Source organism: Lepisma saccharinum, chromosome 19 (assembly GCF_977018435.1).
Source record: "Lepisma saccharinum chromosome 19, izLepSacc3.1, whole genome shotgun sequence".
NCBI classification, from domain to species: domain Eukaryota; kingdom Metazoa; phylum Arthropoda; class Insecta; order Zygentoma; family Lepismatidae; genus Lepisma; species Lepisma saccharinum.
Genome location: NC_139247.1, coordinates 63,816,512 through 63,841,697, shown reverse-complemented (window position 1 = coordinate 63,841,697; position 25,186 = coordinate 63,816,512). Strand labels below are relative to the sequence as shown.

The 25,186-nt window shown below is 40.5% G+C and overlaps 1 protein-coding gene across 1 annotated transcript in view; it reads left to right on the top strand.

Moving 5' to 3' along the window:
* LOC146002897 (neurotrimin-like) overlaps positions 1 to 25,186 on the top strand; it is a 437,362-nt gene that overhangs the window by 255,547 nt on the left and 156,629 nt on the right. The window contains exon 3 of the mRNA XM_083140978.1: positions 20,005 to 20,132. Within this exon, the coding sequence (XP_082997104.1) occupies positions 20,005 to 20,132 (128 nt within the window). The remainder of the gene's footprint in view (positions 1 to 20,004; positions 20,133 to 25,186) is intronic.

Here is a 25,186-nt window from a genome sequence, read left to right as displayed (position 1 = left end):
TTGCAATGTCAGAGAAAATACCTGTACTGCAAATGTCACTTCGATTCTTGTAATATTGTTTAGCAAGGAGTCTGAGAGATTCTGATATTATCATGACACCAAATAGGACAAAATGTGTGTTTTGAAGGATTCATCCCATCATTTCCCTTTTATGATCACTTTTCAAATTCGCAGAGCTTCAGGTTTGCATAGGCAACAACTGTAACGTGCAGTGAATGTTTATTTCAGGCTCATTTTATGACGTCTCTGCATGTATCACCAGCAAGTAGATAGGTGTCACCATTCCCAAGCTACATACATTGATCAAACGAAATCCAATATGGCAGATTGTTTACAAGTTGGCGACTGTTCTGCTCGACTAAAAATTGCTTCAGTGATGTAGTAATTGACTCTACCTTATCGAAAACCGTAACGATTCGTCAATTATTGAGAATTTAGCCTGGCGAGCTACAGGTTCCTTTTCAAAAAGTTTAAATGATCAATTTCTAGAAACTTGTAATCCTAATTCCTAACTTGTAGGACAACTTAATATTTTAACTTAAAATGAAACATTTATTATTGTACCATACGGTCAATGATAAATTGGATTTTGCAACTGTCTCAAGTGTGAGACAGTTTTGTTGCAATAATAAATAGACAAATGCCACTTAACACATGAGTATATTCACCAAGCAAAACAAGACAAAAAAACATCAACATTCAAGAAAGTTAGCGTAACAGAATTTTCTTCATTCTTTTTGGATTATGGACAACAGAAAATAACATAATATAGTTTGCAAAATGCCTTTGAATTGCAATTTAAATTCATATTGTTTGTAGCAACACTTGAAGTGAAAATTCTTAGCTTTGGGGGATGTTTGGTTTAACATGGAGACAATGATACATCTGGCGTAAATACAACATGGCGGACTCGTTTCTAGATGGCGGCTGTCATTTCATGTCATTAACATAACTGTACGCAACATTTCGAGGTATTTTTATTGGCTAAGGGCGCAATTATAGTCCGCCAATCGATGCTGAGCAGCCATACAGGTGCTTTCCAACAGGAAATAATACAGTGCGGGACGAATTCATTACACGGTGGGCCAAGTAAGAAACCCAATTGTGTTTTGGCTGCGGACGAGGGCCTCTCGTAAAATTCCTGATCTCCCGCTGAATCCAATATGCAGGATACGAGAAACCCTAATTGAATTAACACGCTTAGGGAGGCAACGGTTTGCATATCCAATGCAAGGGGACCTCGTGCTCCCTGAATACCAAAGGCGAGTTGCTTGTTGCCTCCACCAACGTTGGGTCTCACCATTTCCCATCATGCCATCTCCTGCTTCGTGGCTTGAGGGCATTCGGGGGTTTCTTACAGCCTCGGAGCAAGTGGGATTAGCCGCGGAGAGCGCGTCAGGAAAATGTGGATCAAAGCATGACCGGCTTCCAGAGCGGAATCAATTTGGTGGAAGATGTAGCGTTGATTGCATATTGTTTTGTCACTCAATTTAGAATGGAGAGGACAATATGTACCTTGTGATGATTCTCCTACTCTCAGAACAGTGGCGTACGCACAGGGTGTGCACGAAAATAACATCCAAAATTCCTCACTTTTTCTTCACCCTTTTTTCGTTTTTCTGTACCTTTATTTATTCGACCTCTACTTAGCTAAAAAGAAAAGAGTCGCAGTGGTCTACTCGGTAGGGTGTCTGACTGCCACGCGGTTCGATTTCCGATCTAAGGTCGGATTTTTTCCGGTCTTGTCCCCGCATAAAGCGGCACTGGGGCTCACCCAGCCTCAAACCAATAGGTACCGGGGGGACGGTAAAGGAGACTGGAGCGTGCTATGAAAAACTAAATATGCTGGCCAAGGCGGTAATTTATTTTATTAAAAACATAAACTAAACGTAACGTTTCAACCTTCTAGCAAGGTCTTCTTCAGACTCTGTATCAAGTACAAATGTACATGATACATTTAATTTAGTTTATGTTTTAATAAAATAAATTACTGCCTTGGTCAGCATATCTAGTTTTTCATATCATGGAAACAAGGCTTAATAGTGTTATAATTGCTGATCGCATCACCTCCAAAGTGGCCGAAGTCGATAATGTGTGGGGTACTACCCCACACATCCCCTAAATGTGCATTCATGGCGCGGTGCTGTATGCACCGGGAACTTTACCTTTCTTTACTTAGGTAAAGTTGAAAATTAGCAATTAGGAAAATGTGTATTTTTTTAATGAAAGACCTTTACCAAAATGTCAGTTAGGATGGAAACTGAAGCTGTATTTTAACAAGAGAATTAGATTTGCTTTCTTTATCTACTGTATTTGGCAGAATAGAGTGCGCGTCAAATCTCCTGCATATGGCCTTGAACGGCTGAACAGCTCCAGCGAATCACAGACGTGCGGCGTTGTCTAGTTCCGTGACAAGGCGTTTCGCTCAACCACGCTGTCTCTTTTCCGTGTGAGATTTCGACATGGCACCGCTGCATTGCGCTGCTATTGGCTATCGCCATATGCAGAAGATTTGACGCGCACTCTACCAAGGCTCCGGTGTCTAGACACAGGACCAGTATACTCTAATGTGCGGCTCCTCGTGTTGTCCCTATATATTAGTGACTGTCTCTTCATTCATCTTATCTTACTATCATTTATTTTCTCAAAATTTCTAGAGTGGCTGTGGCTCCTCGCTGACTGTCTCAGACAATTAATTATTATCACTGAGCCAATATTAATAAAGCTTTAACGGTACAATTTCATTTACGAAGGAAAATCTTCTTTTCCCAATTTTCATTGACGAAGTGCAAAATGCTAATTTCGAAGTTTCCATTGATTTTTACCAATACTACGTGAAAAAACTGTATTTTTCGATTGCATAGCAGGTGTTTCTTCTACATTCTGATGTATTTTTTTTAAAATTGTAAAGGAAAAAACTGTTAAATTTATTCTTATAATTCGAATGGAACGCTCACCCATAAATATTAACCAATATTTGAGCAACTTCTTATGGGGGAGCACAAGAGGCAATTGATGACTTTCGTCGCTCTGCGTCCTGTCAAGAACAAATCGAATGACTTCTAATTCTAAAGGCCTGTTTGGTTGGAGTGAAGTGCATATCACTATATTAACTAACTCTCTAGCATTCTTAAACCCGAAGGTTTATGGCTGCAGCAACACAAGCATTCCATCTGTCCCTACCCTGGACAGGATCAATCCAATCTTTTCCATCCCTACCAATTTCCTTTAGGTCCATCTCAACATTACCCCTCCATCTTCGTCTTGCCCTTCCTACAGGTCTCTTCCCAACTAGAATCCTGTAAATACAGTAAACCCTCGTTAACACGAATCCCAAGGGACCGAAAAATCAAGAATTCGTGTTAAAAAAAATGTATGCTAACCGGGGACTCAAATTTTATTGTTACAATACAGTTCTTTCTACAATACGTATTATGTATGTCATCATAGAAAACAGTACTACAATAATTAACTTTTTAAAAAAGTACTCACAGATCATTTTCTGGTGAAAAAACAGTTCAGTATGTGTTGTGATGACACAGATTCCCAGGATACGGTGATAGCTTTTATTGTATCAAGCACACTCCTACTTGGGGTTTCAGTCTTCTGCGTTTTAAAGAATAGAAAAACACATCTGAACACACAATTCAATTTGTTGGTAAAATACGTATAAGCTCATTGTTGACGCGGTGATGGCGATTGTCTAGCAATTGCACCCAAGTTTTATTAATCTTTATGTTACTCATACTGGCTATGTTTTAAAGAATAGAAAAACACCTTTGAACATATTGTGATCTGAATCTGTTGGTTACAATACTGTATAAGTTGATTGTTGACAAGATGATAGAGATTGTAGAGCGATTTCTTACATACCTAGCAGAGGAACATCAGAAAAAAAAATTATGAAAAACTTGAAAGTTCGTGTTAAATGAGATCTAATGACGCAAAGGACTAAAAAGCAGTTCGTAATTCGTGGTAACCGAAATTCGCGTTAACCGATAAAACTTTCTATAAGATATAATACATCCCTGCCGGGACCAACATTTCGTTCATGTTAACTGAGTGTTCGTCTTAAGTGAGTTTGTGTTAACGAGGGTTTACTGTATCACTATATTATGTGTTATTTACACAGTATTTACATAATTAGCTATCTAAGACAAGTAGTTATGGTAACACTATAGTATAGGGGTGACAGATTTCTTCAAATTTACAGGAGAAAGTACTTACGCAAATCATTTTCTGTAGCATTGTGGAAGTTCGTGAATGTAGTTTTGATCCATTTTAATGTGAATACATGTTGTTTTCTGCGAAAATCTCTGTCCGGCACGCTGTTTCTGCTGCCGCCATTTGCTTTCTGCATGAGAGCACAATGTTCCGTGTGTTAAGATGACGTAACCCCATAGTCAGTGTTTCAAACTCGCTGTGTTTTCACTAGAACATGACGTGTCAAGTATTTTTAATTTTTAATTTTTTTTAACTATGCTTGCCTAACCTAACCTTACGGAAAATAGTTTGTGGGGTTAACGTCAATGGTTTGTGGGGCTAACGTCAATGGTTTGCGAGGTAGGTATACCGCGAGGTATTAGCATAATTTCAAATCCGGGCACGAAAGTAGGTATTTTCCAGTAAACGAGATTGCAACACTGCATAAATCGACAAAACACTCGCAGAACGAGCCCTGAACCAGTACGCTATCGCCCGCCATAATGTGTTACAGAATCGAAATAACAAGTAATAGTAAGTTCTCGCAAATGTAAGAAATAGACATTATCTTAGTTAGAAATGCATTATTTCACCTTAGGAAATGTTCCGCATTCCAAAATAATACGTTAGCAATGTAAAAAAGTGCGAAATATATGATTTATAGGTATCACCCCCATACTATAAAAGTACCGTAGTTATAACGATAGAGTTCTTTATATTAAAATGTGTGTTTTGAGGTCTCGTTTTGATGTTTTAAACATGTGGGCACCTTATCATCTGTGGTCTGTGATGTACGATTGCCCATCGTTAGTCTGTTTGCTTGCATCTTTCGAAGTAGCATCTGCAATCTTCTGGATCGCTTTCATTTTTATTTTATTCTTTCCCAAGATGGCAATATTGGAAACACAATATTCGGTTGATCCAAAAACACTTGGAGAGATCTGTCCCGCCATCTGTGATGCTTCTTCGCTCTCTCTCTTTTTTGTCCTATCCTTTTTCCCCCCTCCCTTGTATCTTCCGTTCGTTTGAGCTCCCCTATTGTATAAGTTGCATCGATCCCCCTTCTGGTCTCTTGTGAAACTTGGGACTGACCAGCTGCTTGTGTGATGCAATTGTTTCAAGCAATTTGCCGCGGCTCGTTCCGGGAATGACGTCGATATTTTCCCAGCAGGAGAAATGTTTATGGGACTGCCTGCCTCGCGCCCATAGGTGGCGATAGGGCGCGACAAGTTTTTGCTGTGAGGTTACGTCGGGAGGATGTGATCTTGGCCGTTTGCAGATTTCGTGGTTTTTGTCTCCTTTTTATGAGTGATATATTCGACCACTTCTGCAACACTTTGTCTGAAATGGTATAGGTTGCTTTTCGAATTTATCGACGTCTCTGTTTGTATATTGTTTCAAGGCGGGTCATGTATAGAACTGCTCATATTTCACGAGTTATCCTCAGTAGCTGAATTGTAGGCGCGCTGCAGGTATGTACTAAAAATTGGGCCAGAAATGCATGGCGATTTCTGTGCACGGTACCCTGTCATGAAGGTACATAGAAGGGGCGGGAGGATTGGGGGCTTCACCCCCACACATGGGGGACGGGGGAGTGGAGATATGGTGTGTTAAGTCCACTTTATGCACAGTAATGCTAATTAGGACTGGACCTACAGTTTAAAGTGGGATCCGAGCCACTATATGCCTCCAGCGGGTATCGAACCCGGGACCCCTTGATTACAAGGCAACGACGCAACCACTGCGCCAAGGGGAGGTTTGACCCCATTCTTCCTCTGCCTACCGATGGCGCAGTGGTAGCGTCGTCGCCTTGTAAACAAGAGGTCACGGGTTCGATTCCCGGTGGAGGCACATAGTGGTTCCAATCCCACTTTAAACTGTAAGTCCAGTCCCGATTAGCCTTACTGTGCAGTAACGCCCTCAAACCATCTTCCTCACCGTCTTGAGACACCAAGAAACATATACCGACAACATATCCCTTAGTTGTTTTGATTTTTGTTATTTCGCGTCGATTTTCTACCACTTTTAACTAATCGCGACGATGAGAATGAGTGATGATGTGATGAAATTGATGAAGGGACACTCACAAAGAAAACCCATGCCCAAGACGGAATTCGAACCCGAGGCCTCTGGCGTCGTAGCTTCTTGTGGTAACCACTCCGTCACGGAGAACATATCCCTTAGATGTTGTCAGTTCTTGTAAGGAAACCCACTGGAGGGTTGTGGTTGGTGATGAATTCACTTTCGTACAGAAAGTTCAGGGGAGGAGGCACGGGAAGGGGAAACTACGATCAACACCATAAGCCTAGCTCCGAGCTACTGTGTATTGCCCTGGCCATCTATTGAGAGAAGTAGGGGAGCCACTGCTGACAGTTTCTGATCTTTGCAGCAAAATACCTTCTTTACGTTTTATCCGGATATATCATAAGTAAACCCTAGAGACACTTTTCGTGGGGATCTTGTCGATAAACTTTCAACCTGAAATCACTCATCCGGGGAATCGAACCAGGGTCTCCGCGGGCCAGTCAGACTCAATTACGAACTGAACTACCGCCGCTAGATACTAGACAGATATTCTTAGAACATGTTTCCCTCATTAGATTTCCATTTCGTACACTGCTGCGAATAGATTGGTACCTTACTTTAAGTCATGTACCAGGTGGTTATAATTAAAGTGACGGTGTTCAGAGTGGTACAGCACGGGCTGTAATGAGAGTAGCAGTCTGAAACTTCGTAGATATGCTAATGAAGCAATGCGCTCGCGAATTATGAAAAAAAAAAAAAATAGTTCCAATTCTCGCCACCAGGGTAAAAAATGGCGCTGTAAGCAGTCAAAACTTGATATAGTTACAGGAAAAACACTATAAATCGCAGAAAACAATACTCTTTGTAATAAAATATCGCTACAATTTCACTATTCGAATTACATGAACATTACTATAGGAAAAAGCAACAAGCACCAACCACAACCAGGGAGCTCACACAATGGTTAGGCAATGTCACAGACTTTGACGTCAGAGTTACGGAAAATTCCACGTTTTGACTGCTTACAGCGCCATTTTTTACCCTGGTGGCGAGAATTGGAACTATTTTTTTTTTTTTCATAATTCGCGAGCGCATTGTTTCATTAGCATATCTTTGAAGTTTCAGACTGCTACTCTCATTACAGCCCGTGCTGTACCACTCTGAACACCGTCACTTTAATTATAACCACCTGTTATTTGCACTATTAAGTTAATCTTGACAGTGGGGATTGACGCATAATCTTTTGGCAATGCTATAGCCTATAGCTTCAATATTTACACATACAGGATGGGAAATAACCTTTTGCTAGGGGTCCACAGTAAAAAGTAACAACAATTAAGAAATTATGGTAATACCAAATGTTTACTATGACAATTGTGGTTACAAAAACAAAATTAAAAGTTAGTATGTCCGCCGTTTGCTTCTCTCACAGCACGAAGACGATCAGGGTAGGATCTCAGAAGATTCGCAAACAGTCCGTATTCCGTTCCATGTCGCGGAGGACTTGTTCCAGATGTGCAAGGAGTGTTGGCCGGGAATAGCGGTCCGGTCCGCGTTCCACTATCATCAAGGACTCAACTGCGTCCTTCAGAATAGCCCCAAAGTGCTCCGCTGCATTCAGGTCCGGTGATGCACCCGGCCATTCAGAACTGCTGAAGAAGTCAATGCCACTTCGCCGAAGAAGGTCTTGGTTTTCGCATTTGCCTTGAAGCAAGGTGATTTGTCGTGAACTAACTTTTAATTTTGTTTTTGTGACCACAATTGTCGTAGTAAACATTTGGTATTACCATAATTTCTTAATTGTTGTTACTTTTTCCTGCAGACCCCTAGCAAAAGGTTATTTCCCACCCTGTAGGTGGCGTCGTTTGCTCGTTTCAAGCTTAGTTTACAGCCTCTTGTCTCGACGCCATGTTGATCACCCAATTATCATTCTGCCCTCGTACATTTTAAACGTAATTAGCCATTCCTTGTGCTCTCAAGGTTTATTTTCTCCGACTTAAAACTTCATACAATCCAGAAGTATATGTAGGTATATTAATTACGTGCTGAGCTTCAAACCATAACGAAGCAGGAAGCTATCAGCGAACCGTCTCTCCAGCAACCATTTACAACCAAAACAACAGCGAATATTTGAGATTCCTCGGTACGGAAAGACAGCATAAAAACAAACACTCTGATCGGGATTGCGGCGAGATATGACGACAAACAAAGCCCAAACAGATTGAATAGGGAGCGTTGCAGTACAATAAAAGGAATTGTCCATGACCATAATGCTTCAGTTAGCTCCCCAGGTGATGGACAAATTGAAGGGACTGGAATGTAAACAAGCTGCGTGAAATACAACATTTACGTAATGTTTTATTGTTTATTATTTATTCATTATAATAGATAAAGGACTTGGTACCAATTCATAGGCATTAAAATTGAAATATTTCAGTGATTTTCTCACATGAAGAACTAAATTGAGTTATTCTCATTGTCTGTATATTATTCGTAATATTTAGAGACTTCAGCTGATTGGTTGATCTGAGTTTGAGTTTACGTTTGAAGCGCTGCTGGACCCTGTGGCCGAGTGGTTAGCACATCGCACTGCGACGCCAAGGGTCCTGGGTCGAATCCCGCTCGGACTTGTTTGTTTGTGCATGTCCATTCATCAATTTCATCATTTCATCACTCATCCCCATCTTCGGAAATTAGCCAAGAGGCACAAAACGCGAAGTAAAATCAAATCAATCAATCGTTTGAAGTCCACTTTATGCACAGATAGACTAATCGGGACTGGACCTACAGTTTAAAGTGGGAAATGAACCACTATGTGCCTCCATCGAAGCCGGGACCCCTTGATTACAAGGCGACAACGTTACCAGTACGCCATCTGAGAGGCCCTGGTTGATTTCATTAACGTCGCATATTTGTAATGTTAAGTTACTTTGGTGGGGGAGAGAGAGCACAATGGAAGTAAGGAAAGAGGTAAAGGGGAAGTCTGTGGCCGCCTTTAAAGATACCATCCTAAATATCACTGGAACCACTTATGGAAATCGCAAATAAATCTCGGTAAAGATGACCGACCATGGACCTCCTTAGTACGAGCCCGTCATCTTAACCACTCGCCGAAACTCACTCGCTACCAGCAGAGAAGTATCTAAGGATTTCCGGAAAGGGGATGTGACTCCTTTTTAACTTGTCTGCGCTATCTCCCCTTCATTTTACCCAAATTATTTTCCTTTCGGTAACATTATAGTATAAGGGAAACGGATTTCTTCAAATTTACAGGAGAAAGTACTTACGGAAATCATTTTCTGTAGCTTTGTGGAAGTTCGTGAATCTAGCTTTGATCCATTTTAATGCGAGAACATGTCGTTTTCTGCGAAAATCTCTGTCCGACACGCTGTTTCTGTTGCCGCCATTTGCTTTCTGCACGAGAGCACAATGTTCCGTGTGTTAAGATGACGCAACCCCATAGTCAGTGTTTCAGCCTCTCCGTGTTTTCACTAGAACATGATGTGTCGAGTATCTTTCATTTTTAAATTATGTTTTTAAACCATGCTTGCCTAACCTAACTTAACCTTACGGAAAATAGTTTTTGGTGCTAACGTCAATGGTTTTTTGGGCTAACGTGAATTGTTTCTGGGGCTAACGTGAATGGTTTGTGAGGCTAACGTCAATGGTTTGCGACGTATTAGCATAATTTCAAATCCGGGCACGAAAGTAGGTATTTTCCGGTGAACGAGATTGCAACATTGCATTAATCGATAAAACACTTGCACAATGCGCCCTGAACCAGTACGCTATCGCCCACCATAATGTGTTACAGAATCGAAATAACAAGTAACAGTAAGTACTCGTAAATGTAAGAAATATACATTATCTTAGTTAGAAATGCATTATTTCACCTTAGGAAATGTTCCGCATTCCAAAATAGTACGTTAGCAATGTAAAAAATATGATTTATAGGTGTTTCCCTTATACTATAATAGTACCTTCCCTTCTTATCTCAGTCAATTTTGGAGAATGGATGCGTAACATCCATCAACCCCCTTGTGGAAGCATCCACTACTATGGACCCCGATATAAGAGCATCAGTTGGGCCGTGAAAGAGCTTGCTGAATTGAAAATAAACTAAGTGCCTTATATACAAAGCGCATGTGTCCATTTTTCCTTATTTTTCCCTAGCTTTAAAATCAGCTTCCGATCTCCTCACCCAAGAATTCACAGAATCATAATATTGACTTAAACTGCGCTTCCATAGTACGGATCTCAGTATAAATACAAGATCAAAGGGGATGGGGGAGGGACGTGTAACATGCTTTGTAAGTAAATATTTTTCCGTTCGATGTCCCCCATTCAGGATCCAGGGAACACTCGAGGGGAAAAGTGGAAGAGACAGTAAACTTGGAGGAAGAGAAAAGAATAAAGAGGGGGGGGGGGATGATGAGAAGATTTCCGAGACGGAAGAAAGAAACGTATAAAAAATCGTCGGTGCAGGAAACCTGGGAGGTCAGGTTACATATTTCTCCCTGGCAGGTTCTTTTCCTCTGAATAAAATCGGTAGAGGGGGTTGTGATTCAGATGTGGCTTATGTTTGGATCGTATCTTTCCAACTGGGCTTAGTGCTTTCACCTTTCATACATTACACCCCTGACACTCAGGCTAATGAAGCTCTGGTGTGTGTTTCTTTGTGTCCATTGGATTAATCGCGACGTTGATGATGAATTTTGAATTTGAATTTGAATTTAAAATTTTGGGTGCGTCAGCACTAAGGCTATTTTGCACCCGTCACATTATACGGGGTCCAGCCCCTTATCGTTACACATAACAACTCTAACGTTGCATAACTAAAATCATAAAATATTAAAATCTTCTGACTTTCGTTAAAAGCTGAGGCTGTAAAGGAGCACTCAGCACAAATAAGGACAAAACACAGGACAACACAAACAAAATTATACTGGCCATGGGGCCAGTCGCCAGAGCCTCGTTAGTCTTCAGTCCAGGGCGTACTAAGTGGAAATGAGGTTGACTATTGGGTGCACTATGTTAAAGGAGCACCCCTTACACCCCTGATGATGAATTGATGCAATAGTGATTGAATAAACACAATGATAGAAAGATCTCTACCTTGAACAGGGGTTGAACGTCCGATCTCTTAACTTCACGGGGGCTTAATCCCTTTAACTAATCTTTGCGTGTTCTTTTCGTCGCTATTTTTATATTTCTTGTATCATATTCTTGTACTTCTCAAGCTAATCTAGTTAATTGTACCCTTATACCATAGGTAAACTGTTACGATGAAATTCAGATTAGCTACCCGTTGGAGGCACATAGTGGTTCGGGTCCCACTTTAAACTGTAGGTCCACTCCCGATTAACCTTACTGTGCATAATGTGCACCTAAAATATCAGGTAACTTTATAGTATAGGGGTGACGGATTTCTTCAAATTTACAGGAGAAAGTACTTACGGAAATCGTTTTCTGTAGCGTTGTGGAAGATCGTGAATCTAGTTTTGATCCATTTTAATGCGAAAACATGTCGTTTTCTGCGAAGATCTCTGTCCGACAAGCAGTTTCGGCTGCCGCCATTTGCTTTCTGCACGAGAGAACAATGTTCAGTATGTTAGATGATGTAATCCCGTAGTCAGTGTTTCAACCTCGCCGTGTTTTCACTAGAACATGACGTGTCGAGTATTTTAATTTTTTATTTTTTTTAACTATCCTTGCCTAACCTAACCTTACGGAAAATGGTTTTTGGGGCTAACGTCAATGGTTTGTGGGGCTAACGTCAATGGTTTGTGAGGCTAACATCAATGGTTTGCGAGGTGTTAGCATAATTTCAAATCCGGGCACGAAAGTAGGTATTTTCCGGTGAACGAGGTTGCAACACTGCATAAATCGACAAAACACTCGCACGACGCGCGATGAACCAGTACGCTATCGCCCGCCATAATGTGTTACAGAATCGAAATAACAAGTAACAGTAAGTACTCGTAAATGTAAGAAATAGACATTATCCTAGTTAGAAATGCATTATTTCACCTTAGAAAATGTTCCGCATTCCAAAATAGTACGTTAGCAATGTAAAAAGTGCTAAATATATGATTTATAGGTGTCACCCCCATACTATAATAGTACCAAATATCAAATCAGTTAATCAATCAATTCTGATTAGCACAGCGCACTAAGACGCCAGTGATCACGGGTTCGAATCCTGACCTAAGCATGGGTGTTCTTTTTGTGTCACCTCATCAATTTCACTCATTCTCATCTTCGCGGTTAGCCAAAATTGACATAAAAACCAAGCAAAATAAGTTCAATGAATCAAGAACATAATTGCCCTTGACTGCATCCTAAAATCAGGATCCTTGAACCTGGTACTTAAATTACATCCTGGCATCCATTAGTCGACCACCTGTTTTCCGACGTTCATTAGAGCATGTCGTGGAAACTCGAATCGACAATTTGACTGTAATTGCTTCAAGCACTATTGTCAATCCATTTACAGGCTGCATGGGCAACATTTAGCAAACATCAATAGAGGGGGGATTGGAGAACCACTTTCAAACAATGGACTTGCCGGAGAAAAGGGGGGGCAGGGGGAGACTCGGACTGTCAAAATGACACGGGATGACAAAGCTTCCCCCGGTTACCCTGTTCGTCTCTGTTGCTTTCGCGATGACAAGCAAAAGGTCCAGTAGATTAAAATCCCATGCACTGGACTGGATGACCAGGGGGGTCACGTGACTCCGAAACTCAATTTCGACGAACTGGGACTGACGTGTGTTGCGAAATGAGTTTTTGGAGATGGGAGGGTGTGCGTCGGGGTCGTAGGAGATCAAAAAGAGGCTCGGGGACGGAAGGCGGGAGTGGGCAGGCGGAGGGTGGGCGCTAGCTTGAGGGATCACTGTTAGGAGAAGGATGAAGAGAGTGGTTCGCGGGAGGGACGACAGTTGACAAACGATTCCCGCTGCTGGCGAATTCGATTGGGTCTGCCCTGAGTCGATGGACGCGGTGGAGTTGTGATGAGTTAAGTGGAGATGTAATCTTGTTAGCAGCGATTCAGTGTTGCTCCTCCGAATGGACCAAGAAGTGGTGGGTCGGAGGGACCAAGAAAGGTTTTAGCCCGGGAAATGAATCGAACGCATTACGGGTCACCTACGAAATGGCAACCTGACAGTTTCCCCTCGTCATTTTTGTCCGCTCAAGACAGCAGTTCCGCAAGGGCGTCATCGATTTGTGTCGATGGCCTTGTTGCCATTTTCCGGCGTCTGGCCACCAAACCCAATAATCACGGATCCAATCTATCAGTTGCCAACCCAGCAACCTCACTGCAGGTTTTAACGTTATGAATTGGCAACCTCTGAGACCTTTGCTAGACACCTAAATAGCAGTGCAATCAATAGACTTCAAGAACTAACATTTTTGTAACATCTTTGTTGAAGTTACTGAAGTGTGAATCAATTAAATCGGGTAAAGGAAGCTTAACACTCGAATTAATGACACTTAAGAGCATCTAGAATTACTAAGCAAATGGCGAAGTGGTAATGTAGTCTCCTTGTATACAAGGGGGCCCCGGATTCTATACCTGATGGAGGCACATACTAGTGTAACGATTAGATATAGCGGAAACACATTTCTTGAAATTTACAGGAAAAAAGACGAGAAAGTACTTACGGAATTTAGTTCTTGTGAACTTTCTGAAGCTGGGAAAAGTGTTTTTTCGAATTGTGCAAGTTATTCGGCCTGTAAATAAGGTATTTTTCGACATTCATGTATCTCCGTTGCACGATAGCTCGTGCCACCATTACCGTCGACTACGTGAAACAAATGTTCCGTGCGTTCGATTACGTAACTCCCTGTCAGTATAGCAACCACGCGGTAGTTTTACAAGATGACGTGTGAGCGGGATTTTTTTTTCCAATTTAATTTTCTATGTTTGCCTAACCTAACTGAACCTAACCTAACCTTCCGTGAAAGGTTTGTGGATCAATTTTAGCTTAAAAACCTTTTGTGAATAGTTCGTGCGGCATTTATCGGTTCATAAGTTTGGAAACACTGCATATCAGCTGAGGACACAGCATATCAGCTGACGATAGACAACGTGAGTCAAAATTTGGCCGCCAATTAGCAACGACAAATAAATACTTATAATGTTAAAAAATAACGCTTTTTTCATTGAAAAAAGTAATCCCTAGTTGAAAAATGTTCTGCTATGCATATGAGGTAAGTAGAAATGAATTTTATTTAAAAATAAACGAGTTAAATGTGTTTCCGCTATATCTAACTAGTACCTATACTAGCTCTGATCACTTTAAACAGTAAGTCCAGTCCCGATTGGCCTTTCTGTGCATAAAGTGGACTTAAAAACAAACGTATACCCTAGAATTACTAAGCAGCAACCATTTTTGCTGCAAAGTTTCATTACACTTGTGAGGTAAGGAAGAAATAGGCTATACATCCAAACTTTTTGTGTATTTGATATAAGTGTTTACAGTTTTCTCCTATAAAGTTTCACTGTTACAGGAGGTAAGAATCTTTGAAATTAGAAAATTAAAAATGTATCCTGATAAGTAGTTGTATTTCTTAAGTGCTGATATGATACTTCAGATGATTGAATAGACGTGACATATCACAGACGTTAGATGTAACTTGAAAATACAGGGTGTCCGGACTGGGACTGACAGTTTTTACAAGTGTGTTTTTTTAATGTGGTAAGGAGTAGTTAGAAACAAAAACATGGGTAAATGTCTGTTATATCGGAGACACATTTCTATCGGATATTTTTAGTTTTAAATGATTCGTACTTACCAATTGTGTATTGCGGAACATAGTTGAAGGTGCCATTATGTTTTTTACATGAAAATAACTTCGATTTTTCACATTACTAGTAATTCTTTTGGGTCCTTTCTTCCGCTGCGGAACATACAATATGGCGCGCACAGCTGTGGATCATCGCTCGTCGTGCTTGTGTTTTGTCGATTTGGAGTAGGTATGCAGTGTTTCAACCTTCTTAACCAAAAAATACCTACTTTCGTGTTCATTATGTCATCACAAACCATTGACGGATAGCCCCAAAAACCATTCCCGATAGCACCAAAAACCATTCACGATATCCCCACAAATTGACGGATAGCCCCAAAAATTATTCACGATAGCCCCACGAACCATTTCCAGCAAGGTTAGGTTGGGTTAGGTTAGGTAAGCATAGTTAAAAAACTACAATTCTGGTAAAAAAAAAGGCACGTTTGGAAACACTGGCGAGACCGCATGACTTTCGACGCTCGCGCCATCTGCAGGTACATAATGGAAACAACGGCATAATGTTGTCGCTTTGCACAAAATGCAAGTTTATTATATCAAAAGTGCTTATTTCTTGTTGTGCAGCATTCTACGGTGAGAAAATACCTCCAAGAACTTTTAAAATACTACAGAAACTCATTTCCGTAAGTAGTTTCACCTGTAAAAATGAAGAAATGTGTCTCCGATATAACACACATTTACCAAAACATGCATTTGGAAGGCAAACTTACCAAGTTTTATTCAATATAGCTCTACATGAGCTCCTTTGTTGCATGGGAAATGTTCAGGCATTATTCAATCTCCCTCCACGTGTTCTGTAGCATCTGAGGTGTTACAGAAGCAGGAGAATTTCCAACACGGTCCTCCAGTTCTTGTAGATCATCTTAGAATACACTGTGTCTTTGATGTACCCCCAAAGAAAGAAGTCTAGAGGGGTAACATCAATCTTCTGCAAAATGTCAATGGCAAATGAATGGTTTTCGACTTGTCATCGGGCTTAATTTCGTGCAACAACTGCACCTTGTATGCGTACAAAGGTACCTTTCGTGCACGACTTCGTGAATAGGACCTTGGAACTCCTTGCTCGCCTTCCGTATTGACTTGCGAGGGCTACGCGTGCTATTTTCTGTACTGACGCAATTTTTGTTTGAGCGACACTAGCGCCGCCACCGCTAGTTGTACATGTATAAACATTTGCTGAACCAAACTCCCGAATTCACTGTTGCTTTTGCAAAGCTTTGTTAACAGAAAGCTTGGTTTGTTGAAATGTGATCTATTTAAAAAAAAACTGTCAGTTACAATCCGAACACTCTGTATAATCTGATAAATGCAAAAACATTGATGAAAATAAGTTATGAAATTGCATTCGGTAAATTTCTCGTAACGGACAGACAGCTGAAATTTGCTATTCATTTCATTTGAATATTCGTACTTACGTATTCTGCATTGAGAAACATTGCTGAAGGTGGCATTTCGCTTATTTCACGGAAATAAGCTATATTTGCGACATATCGAGTAAGTTTTCTTAGTTTCTTTTTGCCTTCGGTAACACACAAAATGGCGGTCACAGTTTCACTACCGTACTTGGCATGCAGTGTTTCCACCCTACTGCACCCAAAAATACCTACGTAGCCCCACAAACCATTGACGCATAGCCCCACGAACCATTCATACATAACCCCACGAACTATTTCCGGTAAGGTTGGGTTAGGTAGGGTCACGTATAGGTTACAATATTTAAAAATTGGTTTCGAAAAAAATATGCGTAGCCCCACACACCATTCCCGCATAGCCCCACGAACCATTGACACATAGTCCCACGAAACATTGACACACAGCCCCACGAACCATTGACACATAGCCCCACAAACCATTTGCGGAAACGTACCTTCTTCAGTTACAAAAACACATGTTTGGAAACACTGACCGGGGTTACGTCATCACACACAGGCTACATCCACCTGAAAGTAAATGGATGCAAGAGCTTTCGTGCATCGGTCACACATTTATATCGAAAAATAGATGATTTACCGGCAAAATTCAATGAACGATGCGAGAAAACACTTCCCCGAACTTCTAGAAGTATAAAGAAACTGCATTCGGTAAGTAATTTCTCCTGTAAATTTGATGAAATCCGTCTGTCCCTTACGAGAAATTTACCTTGCATTCATTTCATTTCTGAATGACAACATGTAAACATGTTTTTCAAAATTATTTATAATTACGGCGGTCAAAATGATCGGATGTAGTAATTCTAGGTACCCTTCATTTGTATACCTCGTAGTGTATTTCTCATATGATGTTCAAACCCTTGTCCATCACTTGTCCCTGCCTCTTTTCTGTCTCTCTTGTTTGCTCACCTTTTCCCCTCTCGTCTTCTCTCTTAATACGGATTTCAATGTAAGGAAAGGAAAATGTGGAAAGCTTGTTTATCCCCTTGCTCTGTTCCCTAAGATTATGTAAATCATGTTACATAAGACTTGAGGTTCACAACAATGGCTGAAGTAACTCTTTCCGAAGTCGTACTGAGATAGAATATCCTTATCTTACCATGAAATCTCATATTGCTTGAAAACCAAGGATCCTGGATGCAAATCCAGAGCAAGGCATGTCTCTCCGTGAATTCATGGATCACTATATCTCTCCATTAGGTGAGAAAGATCAAGTGAAAAAAAAAGGGTCAAAATTTTTTGGATTTGTTATTTTGGAGTATATTCGTGAGCAAAATTATACACATAGGGGAGGAGCTATATCTCAGAAATCGTGATATTGTTTACATTAACTTGACTCTCACAGTGGGTGGAGAATTAAGTCAACCCACTCACCTCGTTGACTTCCGCCGTAAATATAAGGAGCCCAGTCGATCTTTTTGCTGGAAGCATTAAATATTCGTGTTTAATTTCCTTCGTTGTGGGACCGGAAGAGGCGGAGAGCTACAAAGCGCTTTCTCTAATTAAGATGTCAATTCGCGCCCGGAGGCCTTCATTGTGCAATCCAGAAGACTTCTGCCCGCTCGTTAAACCTCTTAACTTGTTGACAGCGACCTCTAATCCAACAAAAGGGAGTAATGATGGAGTATATGCAGTAATGACGAACCGAACGGAGCAATAGAGGTCTAATATCTGGTTACAAAGCGGAAGAGGCTGGGTATGATCGCTGCGCTGAATCTGTGCAGTCTTTTTTTTCCCTCTCTGCCACCAGAGGGTATTCGAAGCGCCAGACTGCATATGACAATGCCCCCCTTGTCTAATTTATGAATTGGTGTTTGGCGCGTTGGTTACTCGCAGTGTTTTGCATGTCAAGGACCTGACCACATCCGGAAAGGTTGCAACTTCAAGTACCATGTAGCTCACAGATGGTACATAACGTGTCCCTCTTTTGCTCTATGCTCGATACAAGGAATTGAAATTGAGTGTTTAATGAGTACCAAATCATACAAAAGATGCATATCGAATGGTTCACAAAGTAACCACGGGCTGACTGAACGTTAAACCAGGTTTAAGTAAGTAACTTTGTTTGTGTTTGCAACAGAAGTAAGCTTATCAAGAGTTACTTTGTAGCGCGTGGTTAGAGATGAATTTGGTAACTCTGTATCGAACTGTGTGTATTCTCTGGATGCTAAAGTGAAATGCCGTCACCTAAGACAAGGAATCTAGGTTTCGTTATATGTTAAATATGCAGGGTGTTTCCGTGACCGTCAATGAAACTGGCAGGGTGGATGGGACTGACCTAAGTACAATATGAGATGAGGAATCCTCGTTCGGAAACACGGCATTAAAAGTTATAAGACAACTAGTTGGGGCTGCCCATGACAGTGGAATAACACAACTCAATGATGAGGCTTCTAGATCTAATACGGAGATTAACACAGTGTATCGTAGCACATCGATGAAAATGTTACGGTAGGTGTTCAAAATTGCGCCAAAATATACAGTTCCGAAACTCGCGCATCTCGAACACGTGGTTGCGTTTGTCGACGGGGCATAGCTCCAGCTGCACGTGTTCGCAGTAGTGAAAAGGAAGTTGTGTTCTGCAGTTGTTGTTGGAAATGGGTCTCTCGACGGAGGAAAAAGTATTCATAGTTCAGCATTATTTCCGCTCATACGGAAGCGGTCGTGAAGGTGGACCGAGTTTGAAAAAGGTGACTGGTCTATACGCAACCCAAATGACAATCGTCCACTCCACATGCCCTAACCTAACCTTAGGTTTCCTGACAGTTATGCAACCCAAAAGGCACGATTGTTATTTGGGTTGCATATAGACCAGTCACTATATTGTAACATGTCTTATACTTCTGTTCATCTTTTCATTTCAGTACTGTATATTTTGGTGCATACTATATATATATATATATATATATATATATATATATATATATATATATATATATATATAGAGAGAGAGAGAGAGAGAGAGAGAGAGAGAGATACATAAGCTCAGTTAGTTATGTGTTACAGATGTCAATAGAAATAAAATGCTAACGTTCTTTCAATGTTAATGTTATTATTTTGTGACCTTTTTTTTCTCTTGATTCTTCGTGCTTTGGTGTATCATTCTCGATTGCGGTGAATAAATGCTACTTTGGTGCAGCACATTTAGTAAGATTTCGTTAACTTATTCTTCGATTAATGAACCTCAAACTGAGCTAAAAAATTCTCCAGTTTGTTATATTCGCATGTTATTTTTTATTATTCTAGTGTGACAAACATTCGGGTGTTGGAAACACTGATATGCGTTCGCTGCTGTCCGCCATTTTGCAGCGAAGTAGAAAGAAACTAATTTCGTAAACGTGAGCTCAACCATTTATGCATAAACGTATCCACCACTCAACCGGTACAGGTGTTCTGTGGACTGGCTATTAACCTTGGTATCAGCAGTAATGTAAAAAGAACAAAGTGTGTCTGCGTTTATTTTTATGACCATTACCGTGTTTTGCTTCCACTAAGCGCATGAACTCATTCTTTTCGTCCTTTTTTCTATTTCCAGAACCCACCACCGACATCGTTGGGGAGCCTGATCTCTACATTAATCGAGGAAGCACAATCAATTTGACTTGCGTAGTGCTGTACAGTCCAGAACCCCCTGCTTACATTTACTGGAACCACGAGGAAGCAGTAAGTATTAACTGATTCTTTTTTTCCTCCGTAGCTGTTAAATTCAGGTCCCATTTTGAGATTGAAACCGCTAGAGGGGGCGAGCGTTGCAGGCAGTTTGTTTTGTCAAGTATTGTCGTTTATTTGGCACTGCGGAAAGCAAACCATGGTAATATTCTGTCCTTTTTAATGTGAATATATGACGCTATCATTAGCCTAAGTGTAATGCATTGCGGCTAGGTATAATGGCTACACTGTAATTGGCGTTCACGGATGGATTTCCAAGTTTTTTGTTTTTCAGAAATGGAGCGGAATGGAAGTTGTGATAGGGAACTAGGTTGGGCTAGGTAGGGGGAATATGAGGTAAAGGCAAAAGAGAATACAGGGGGAGGGGCATAGAGTAATTGTTGGTATAGGAGGGATTTCAGCACTTTTTAAAGGTTGGAGGTTGTAATTTTATCGATTAACTCACCACATGAGATACTTGTTCGTGACATAGATCTTTATTGTTCTAAATTCCAGATATGGAACAGTTTTAGTAGATTTTGTCTTGATTTCTTCATGACCCCTCGAATACAGAATAAATCTTCTCTTTCGGCCGCAAGTAAGCTAATCAAATTTATTTCATCTAAATGTATTTCTTGAGTTACTATAGCATTTCTCCCAACCTCCATAGCTGAATCCATTCCAGTTTTGACTGATGACCTATCAGCATTTGTCAACAAGATCGAGCACAGGAAGGACCGGTGACTGTGGTGGTCACATCATGAACCTGTGGTCATCGAAGAAACATCGGACTTCTTTGGAGAAATGGCATTGGGCTCCATCAAGCTGAAAGATTGTTCCTTCTGGAAGTTGAGACACGGCGTATTCCTGCAACATTGCAGCATACCCATGTACAGATTTCAGTTCTGCAAGTACCAAATCACACCTTCTGTTGTGGCGTCCACATGATGATTGACGCAATCTCGACAGTTTGAACGATTCTGTAGCTTCTGCGCATGCGCAACGTGACACGGCGCATTAGCTTTAAAACTTTCTCAGTTACTTCAACTTTCAGACATTCGAACTAGTTGTTTCAATGCTACGATTTTTTCTTTCATTATAGTCCTAAGACACAAGGTTATGTATCAATGGCATGGCAATTATCATTACATGTACAACATTGTAAATAAGCATTTGGAGGCAGATAGGTAGGTAAAGTTCCCCCGAACACTTTGCACCATGCCATGAGGCATATGTAGGGTAACGTGGAGATAGGGGCTCACACATTCTTCTATCTCAGCCATTATGGAGGTGATGTAATCAGCACCACGTTCCGGCCACCTTTAGCCCCAAGGTGCCCATTCATTTGAGCCTGCGTGAGCTCCAGAGCCGCTTTATGCGGGGAAAAGGGCGGAAAAATTTCAACCTTAGATCAACCAGCCCGGGAATCGAATCCGGTTCAGTCAGAACTAGACCACTGCGGCTCCCGTAGTGACAAAATTTTAAATAAATAAATCTGTAGCAGTTTATACGTTTATGATTTTTCTCAAGGTTCCTCCAATGCATTGGTTACATAGAGAGAAAAAGGAAAGTGAGAAGAAAGAGATCCCTTTTCAATAGCCCAACCACGTTATTAAGGCGAAAGAAAGTCGGGTCCGGGAACAAAAGAAAGATGTGGGAGTGAGAAGAGCGCCCTGGCGGTGAAATTTCGTGGAGTGTCGCTGCATGCAATTTGGCTATTAAGCCTGATGGAGGCAATGGCGGCATCATGCATGCGCCACGAACTATTTTCTTCTTTTTTTAAAGAAGTAGTTCGGGAAGTATTGCGGAGTTGTTCACTTAGTCCCGTCATGCCTTACAATTTAACTTTTTTCCCAGCGGGTTATCAATCAACATCAAAGGAACATGTCAACGCCGATGTTAACAGTTGTTGAGAAGGAGAGAGCACAAAGCTAGAGAGGCAGACAGGGGGGGATTTCAATGCATGACACTTGGGAATCAAGGTGCCTCTCTGATTGAATGCGTTTGATCAATTACAGTGAATTATTTCGAACCAGACCAGGCACGCATCTGGAAATATAATTAGGGAAGGGTCCGAACCAAACGTACTACAAATAATAATAATATTACAGTAAAACCTCGTTAATCCGGACTAATGGGGGGATAAGTTGACCGGATTAACTGAAATAACCTAAAATAACAGTAGAAAGTGCATTAAAACTTCTTTATAGCAACAAAACACGTTTATTATGGTATATTTAAAGGGCATAGGCCTAATACACTAGTATACAGTAGAGTACAAAGTCTGCGGGAAACAGAATTTCATCAGTTGTTGACTGCCTTTTCTTTGGGAAGTTCTCTTGTTGACTTCTAGCCACATTTAAAACCTTGCATTCGGCTTTTTTGGTTATTTCTTTTTGCCTGTCCGTATTAAGCGAAGTCTGGCTTATCGCGGTCCGTATTAATGAGGTTTTACTGTAATATAAATGTTTGTGAGTGAATGAAAGAATGAAATAGAAATTTTGGGTGAGTCAGCACAGTTACGTGCCCAATGGGACCAACTCATGTAAACGGTTTGCCGATGTGGAATATAGATGGCTGCACAAGGTGTGCACGATTGAAGATTAAGACGAGATACGCGAATGGCAGTGTAAATAAGCGCAGAGTAATTTGGAAAGATGAACAACAATAGAATCCCTTATAAGAGGATGAAGAAAAGATATAAAAACAATATATTAATGTAAATACTTAATAAATTAAATTGGTGCTCATATGTAAATACGCTGGAAAACTAAAGATGTGAAACCACTGATACAAATTCGTGTCTTCTAACAGATCTCGAATCTGCTAGCCTGATTTACCATTCCCTTGGTGGGAATTTTTGATTTATACCAGTGGCGGCGCGTTCCAGTCGCGAACCACATTACCTTTGGTTGCGCGTTTCGGTCATCCAGCACCAAGTATACACCTTGACACCTTGACACCTTGTTGGGCTTATTTTAGTGTTGGCGCGTTCCAGTCGTTGCCTCAAGGGAGGAGAATAGAAATAGGGTGCGTAGATGTCAACCCTTATCCTCGAACTAGTAACCCTCTAGGACATGGTGTGAAAGAAGAAAAAGTGAGGTGTTACCAGCTTGTGAAAAAAGAACTTAGTGAAGAGGGAAAACCTACATATGAAAATACCATAGGAATTTGCATAAAGGATACGCGATACAGGAATTACATACGAGTCCAGAAGGAAGTTCATATCCAGATTTCCCACAAAAAAGGAAGTCCAGATCCAGCTTTCCCACACAGAAAGAAGTCCAGATCTAATTACCCACAAAGAAGGAAGTCCAGATCCAGATTTCTCACAAAGAAGGAAGTCCAGATCTCGATTTTCCACAAAGAATGAAGCCCAAAAGGAAATCCAGAAGGAAGTACAAAAGGAAACATATACTAAAGAAGGTTATCCAAATTGGAAAGAAGAAATAAATTCGTAAATGCATACAAATTGAATGTATATAAGAAGCAGAGAAATACGTATCTCATTATGTAAATATATAAATCCATGTATCTTTGTTGAGATAATATAATCGTTTAAACGTCTCCATTGGAATGCATCCTGTCTGGTTTCGTTTTCAAACAAGTACCCTACCCTGAAGATACATTAGCCGTGGTTAAGATTTATGCACCTTGCACAAATAGAGTAGCATAAATAATTGGCGAACAACCTTTGAGGCTTGAGAATTAGGAACCAGACAGCGAAAAGAGAAAGAATAATTGAAAATGGAGAAAAAGGAAAAAGATGGAAATGAGAACGTAGAAGATACGATGAAGGATGATGGAGAGATAAATGAAACTTTCAGTTTGTAACGGTGATGACGTGAATCTGTCATTTGTAAGTCCCGCTTTACGTCATCCCATTACATTAAGTGAAAATTTCCCACCCGGGAAATTTCGCATCCATAAAAATCCCCTTTGAGGTTATTTCCCTCATTACAATTTATATCGATAGATGTCTCCCCAGTCACTTTTCACCTTTTTCTTTCTTCGCTAGCAACGGAAGTATGCAAAACACAGTTCGTCACATTCCACTCAAGGTTCAACGTAGTATTTGCATTTTATTTCTCAACTGGGCCAAGCCTTTATATTGAATTGTGTGCAACCTTATATCGTAAGTTGAGACTTTGTGAACTTTTCGGCATGCATTTCAAGGGTTACGTGTTGCTATTTTGAACTTAATTTGTTTCTTGCAACAACGAGTCACGTCACGAAAACATCAGTAAGGAATTGTGCATTGGATATATTTTCGTGAACCAACCTTCATTTTATAGAAAAAATCTTGCGATAGACATTTTTTGTGGTAATCGTCACGCCCAGTTGTTTTAATTTCGTGGTACCATTTATATATATATATATATATATATATATATATATATATATATATATATATATATATATATACACATTTGCATGACCAGTATTAATTTGAAATAATTAAGCGAGAAGTATTTAATGTCAGTAGGAACTGGAGACTGAACTTTGGCATTGAACCTTGAAAATAACTAGATCAGATAAACTTTGCTGCAGTTTCCGCACGAGCACGTGTCAACCAGGAAGTAACGGCGAAATCCATTACGTAACCATAACGCTTGAATTTGACCGCTTCAATTTGACGACTTGGATATTACGAACAGTCTGGCTAATTCGCAACGAGAACTTTCGAAGGTACGTAAGAATACGTGTGTTATAGTGAATTGAACTTATGTAACAAAACTCTAATTCGTACTTTGACTATTCATGCGGATTCATTTTTGAGATTTCGTGCCCCGCTTATCGCTGTTAAAAATTGTGAACTTCAATGTATTGATGATTTGCGGAAGTGATTTTTTTTTGCATTACTAAAAAGACGGAATAATAGATGGGGATTTTGAATGCATCAAGCGTATAAAATAAATATCATGAGTGAGAAATAGATATGTACTTGTGCGTGTACTAAGTAATAGTGTAGAACAGCGTCGCAACAGTAAGCCAAGTGCAACAGATTTCACGGTGACCTAAGATTGCAATTCTGCGAATATTCATTCAATCTCAAGACATCGTAATGA